Source organism: Limulus polyphemus, unplaced genomic scaffold (genome assembly GCF_000517525.1).
Source record: "Limulus polyphemus unplaced genomic scaffold, Limulus_polyphemus-2.1.2 Scaffold3585, whole genome shotgun sequence".
Taxonomy (NCBI): domain Eukaryota; kingdom Metazoa; phylum Arthropoda; class Merostomata; order Xiphosura; family Limulidae; genus Limulus; species Limulus polyphemus.
This window is the reverse complement of record NW_013669195.1, coordinates 10,308-16,541: the sequence shown is the minus strand read 5'-3', so window position 1 is coordinate 16,541 and position 6,234 is coordinate 10,308. Positions and strand designations below refer to the sequence as shown.

The 6,234-nt window shown below is 33.3% G+C and overlaps 1 protein-coding gene across 1 annotated transcript in view; it reads left to right on the top strand.

Moving 5' to 3' along the window:
* Window positions 1–6,234, top strand: part of LOC106469639 — a 25,637-nt gene that overhangs the window by 13,298 nt on the left and 6,105 nt on the right. The window contains exon 2 of the mRNA XM_013930140.2: window positions 4,496–4,621. Within this exon, the coding sequence (XP_013785594.1) occupies window positions 4,496–4,621 (126 nt within the window). The remainder of the gene's footprint in view (window positions 1–4,495; window positions 4,622–6,234) is intronic.

The window sequence follows — 6,234 nt, the reverse complement described above, 5'->3', positions numbered from 1 at the left end:
ATATATATATATATATATATATATATTCAGTCCAAAAGTTAAGGAATAAATAATTAGTGTTCAACAAAGAGTTTCCTTCTTAAGTTTTCAACATCAGTGTACTTTCTGGACAGGCCTCTAAGGTGTTGTAATAATGTCTCAATCTAGCTACATAGATGCTTGTGTACACTTACTGATAACTACCATCACATTGTCTTTCTCATTACTGTAAAACAAATATTTGTTACGAGTGGTATCTGTTCTGATTATTCAAAGTTGTATGTTTTTTGGCTGAATGTGAATGGATCGAGTAACTGCAATTCTGTGCATTTTTTACATTTAATGGATGCCCCTCCCCATACTCAATTTCTTGCTGTTTATACTTTCTGATCTTAAAAGAGGCTAGTCTTCCTCTATGGCAAATGATGCTTCATGTTGACACTTTTCCGGCCACAATCTGCTTCCCAAGTTACCATAGATCCTTCATAGTATTCAAATTCTATTTCCGTTAAACAAATGAAATTTTGGTATGCTTAAGGCAAAGTAATGGTTTTGCATCTTCCATGGATAAGCATTCAGAACTTTTTAATTTAGAATTTTGTACACCAATCCAGGGTCAGGGAAACCTCTGTGGATATAAATCAATAATTCAGGCCTTTAGCATTACTGAATTATTTAAATGTTAAGTAGCCCCATCCCCAGTGTGGGGAACTTAAGTATTTATATTCTACCATTCCTCACTATTTCCACACATTTTACACATGGAGTTCCAGAAGACTAAGTTCTCCATGGATCACAGAGCTAAAATTCCCCACAGACTTTGCCCTCAAATGCATAACGACCCCTGCTAATGACAATTCCATAGGGGACCATTCCAAATCAATTAATGTCAGTCCTTCATATGCCTGCTGTATTATACACAGTATTTGAAACGTATTATCACCAACATGGCTGCACAATTATTTTTTGCTATTATTTATGACAGAAAACATATAAAAGATTACCTACAGTTTTTAAAGCCACATTTCCATCTTATTATGTTGTTGTATGAAATAGTGGACAAGCTTAGAGCTTTAATTTCACCTAACTTTGCCATTTCATTCCTCTCTCCACTTAAATTTGCTACAGGACTTACCGCAAGCTCTACAAGTACTATTTCAAGCACTACTTACCTAAACTAATAAAAAAAATATAAAACAAAACAGAGACACAATTGTTTCCTAAACTATACATTTTAATTGAATTCTTAACTGTTTGATTTGGCAATGAACATATATAACTCTCTATTAAATAACTTGAAAAATGTACACAAATATATTAGATACGTAAATATGAAATCAGAAATTTAAAAACTTTTCACAAAAATACACATCTTAAATATCACATACAAAAATTTTTAAACTTTCATAGAAATATACACAAATATCTTGGATGATATCAAATTAGGAATTTTAGAACTTTCATCTAGATCACAGTAGTGATTCCTATCAAGTTAGAAAAAATGAACTACTGTGATCATATATACAGGATCAAACATTTGGCCAAATCTGAGGTATTGCCACAGCTTTTGTAAGTGCTACTATGTCTCTGGACAGTCTAAACTTACTGACATCACATATAAAAGACAAATTCAATATCTGTTATTTATCAAAGGAAACTGTCAAAAAGTGGTAAAATTCTTGTTGAAAGCCCAAGGTACAGTAAACAAAACACAACATACTATACAACAAATTAATCTGAACTAGGGAATGTAATGAAAGATTCATCATTATATGTATTAAAATTATTAATGTATTGCTAGATATTAGTTTTTTTCACTATAACATCTGGTAAAATTAAGATTAGTAACAATATTTTATAAAAGATGGCAGCACCATTTATACAACATTTACCGTATTTTTCGAAATATAAGACGTACCCTTATTTTGAAGACAAAGTTTTGGGGGGAAAAAGCTTCAGTCGCATTTGAAAGATTTTTATTGAACAAAAATTCAATTTGATACTTTAAAAATTAGTATATATATTGTTCTAAACACAAAATAGCTCCAAACATCAAAATAAGAAAATACCGTAAATGAAAAAAAGATTTACTGTTATTTAGTTTGGTACAAAACCTACAAAATCTTCATTGCTTTCACTGTATTTTATTTTATTTAGGGAGCATTATAAATAGTTATGTTTTAAAAAACAACTATTGTTATAAATCACACATTCAACTGAACTAAACTATGTATGCCTATTTAAATATATTTACACATGGCTTGTGTATATCGTATATATACATATATATATTATTCGTACCTTCGGTGTATAGAATGCAAGCAGATTTTGACATCAAATTTTGGTGTAAAAAAGTGCGTCTTATACACCGAAAAATACGGTAACTTGATTAATAACTTCTCTGTTGGGCCCGCTGTAATGATTTATATGTTTATGAAGAAGTATTTCTTCGACCTTTGTGGCGATGGTAAATAAAATCAAGGCTCGGCATGGCCAGGTGGTTGGGACGTTCGACTCGCAATCTGAGGGTCGTGGGTTCGAATCCCCTTCACACCAAACATGTTCTCCCTTTTAGCTATGGGGGCGTTATAATGTGATGGTCAATCCCACATTCGTTGGTAAAAGAATAGCCCAAGAGTTGGCGGTGAGTGGTGATGACTAGCTGCCGTCTCTCTGGTCTTACACTGCTAAATTAGGGACGGCTAGCGCAGACAGCCCTCGTGTAGCTTTCCGCGAAATTCAAAACAAACAAACAAACTTCTCTGTTTAAATTAAAATACATGCATTAAAAATCACTGTAAGTTAATAATTATTAAGCAAAAATCAATTAACTACTTTCACCCTTCAGACTAGATGATAAAAAATAAGTCCCTAATTTCATACAAAGAAGTTTTATTTAAAAATTATAAATACGTTTTAATTAAATTCAAGATTTGTATTGTAAAAGTTTAATTTAAAACCAAAAGTGGTGATGTCTGACCAAATAAAAAAAAATATATTTTTTAGAATAACGGGATCTGCTATATAAAGATGCAATTATCTACAAAAATAGCCAAAGAACTTAAAATGTTAAGTTTTAAAAAATATAAAAACAAAAAGGGACAAATTTTATAAAGATGTTTAAACATGATGCTACAATAGCTAAATTAAACAGAACAAAACTAGGGCAAACCTTTTAACAGCTTTTTTAAATTCATTTTTCTACTAATTTCTCTTTCAACGAAAAATAATCTCAAGTGCGACAAAGGCATGGTCCACAAGATCCCCAATTAATTTATGTCAAATATTTTACAAACATCTTTTATCATAGTAGAAGCCACAAGAAAAAGAAATCGAATGGAATGTTGATATTTATAGTTTATTTGACGACTTTCACACACTTCAACTAGAGAGCTACCTGCACTAACTGTTCTTAATTTTGAACCGATAAACTAGTGAAAAGGTAGCTATTCAACAGCACCAACTCATCAGACACTCAAAAGTAGGTTTTAACCATCACTCTTATAGTGCATCCACAGCCCAAACGTGCAGAGCACAATTTCCTTCTTTTTTTTTTGGGGGGGGGGGGAGCCATGGAAATCTTGGATCCACAGTCCAGTACACTAACAACTGGTCTATGTTTGGCTCAGTATTTATAGTACCAACATTACATGTCATTTAGTTCTTTAATTAATAAAAGTTATCTTTATGGTTTAGGAAAATTTTCCCAGGAACCGGCTTAACTAGGTTTCTCATGCTTTAAAGAAACACGTTATCTTGCATCTATATAACTGTGATATTCTTCTGATATAATTATTCACTGCTATTAGAAAAAAACAGCTTACCACAAGAAAAACCATAAAAATTCTCCATTTGAGATTGTTGATAGCTTACCTTATACTATCAACTAATATTTTGTTTGTTTTTTAAATAGACTGAAATTATTACTTAAGGTTTTTAGTTGGCCACATACTAATGATAAACACACATTAAATTAAGATTTAGCAACTTTTAACTTCAAAAAGGGTTTGTTTTAGATAAGGTAGGAAATAATATTCCAAGTTAGTAAGTTCATGTTCTGTATCACTGACTGTAAAGTCCTTACGTAATGTACATAAAGCAACAACTGTTATATATTACCTCAGTCATAAAGGGGCCACCCATGGCCAGATGGTTTGGAAGCTCAACATTCAATCTGCAGGTTTGAATCCCCGTCCCACCAAACATGCTCACCTTTTTCAGCTGTGGGGGTTTATAATGTGATGGTCAATCCCACTATTCGTTGGTAAAAGAGTAGCCCAAAATTCGGCACTAGTTGGTGACGACTAGCTGCCTTCCTTCTTGTCTTTCACCGCTAAATTAGGGACTGTTAGTGAAGCTTTGTGCAAACTTCCAAACAAACCAAACCAGTCATAAAGTTATTGAAATAATTAAAAAGTGTGAAATGTATTTTTCATATTTGTCATTAAATTTAGCTGTTGTTAAAAATAATTGATTACTTTTTCTCACTGTAACACAACATTTATTTTATTCATAGCCTATACATGAACACGAGGCCGAAAGAAAGACTGAGAACCTGAAACAAACTTTACCATCCAAACACCTCCACTGGGATAATCATCACTATGGTAATAAAATGCTCCACCACCAACTGAAAGAGCAGGTAAAAACAGCATTTTTTAACATGGATAAATTGTGAATTTCTTTGACTAGTACTACACTTTCAGGTAACATCCCAGCTCTACTTCCCATTCAGGGATGCATCTACGCTGTCTCATACCAGTGGGATTAGACTGACCCAATAGGGAACTATCCATACTGATCTTCCCAGCAGCTTGAAACTGGGAAGGCAAGGGTATCCTGTTAATCCTCTCAAAGAAAAGGATGGGAGAAGTTTGCATGGGGTATAATTATTTGGGAATGATATGCACACTTAAGGAAGCCAGTAAAGATGTACAATTCATAAATAGAGTTTGTAAGCTGGAGGAGAATTTGGAGTTGAGGCTATGGATAAAGAGAAGAGTAAATTATGGGAAATGGCAGCAGGATTTAAAAAGCATTTGCATGCAAAAGATACCGTGGCTAATAATGACTTTCGTGTAGTTGAAACAGTACTAATAGGGCTAGTAGTAGTAGATTTAATTATAATGTAGCTGGTTCTATTAAGTAACAGATTTCAACATTTAGCTTATGAAGAGGATGAATTTGAGGAGGGAAGGATAACAAAAGGAACAGATAGACATGTGAATGAAATGCTTAAGAAGGTTTTTGTTATTGGATATTCTTTAGTACAGCATGTGGACAAGACAGTAAGTAGGGAGAAAATAATTAGATTATACTATCCAGGGTCAAGGGTGGAGGATATAACCGACAGATCATATGATACAGTAAAAGGTGCTAACAGTGATGCAGTTTTTGTAGTGGATGTAAGGGTTAATGATGTAGAAAAGGGTAGGTTAGAGAAGCTTATTGTTAAGTACAAAGCATTAATAAAAGCATACAAAGAAAAGGGCCATAATAACTTAATTCTGTCAGAGATAATGCCAAGACTTAAACCATGGGGATGAAATTATAAGTAGGTCACTAAGACTGCGTGCTAAACTTAAGTTAATATATATAAGTAACAGCAATTTGGCTGGTTGGATTTGTGGGAAAAGGGAGTTTTTTTGGAATGGATGGTTTACATTCAATAGAATAGAAGTTGGCTTGTTTGCAAGGGCAATTAAGTCAACTGTACAGGGAACTTTAAAGTAGGATTAGACAATGGAGAGTGCCTAGAATAATGAAGAGAACATAAGGTGTAGAAAGGGGTATAGTGTGGGAACAAGGTACAAAGGTAGTTTTGATGATAGGCTAAATTGTTATTAATGTAATGCTAGAACTATGAAAAGTAAAATAGATGACTTTAGAGCATTGATCAAAACAGAGGACTTTGATATAATGCAAATAGCTGAAACGTGGCTAAATGTAGACAATTTTGATAACAGGAATTTCTTTGAAATACAAGTTATAGGTTATTTAATCAGGATAAAGTACTATACTGTTGCGTAATCGAGATCACGTGACTAGTATCACGCCACGTACTTCTCGAACCTTCGTGAATTATCGGGAGACTACTAGATTGGGGGTAGTCTGGTATATATAAGATGGTCACAACGTGACGACACAATGAGTAATTGAACTGCAGTCAGAGAGTGTGTAATTGAACTGAGTATTATTGAAGTTGAGCACGTGAGACGTTCGTTGTTATAAAGTTTGTTATAGCGCGACTGTTGA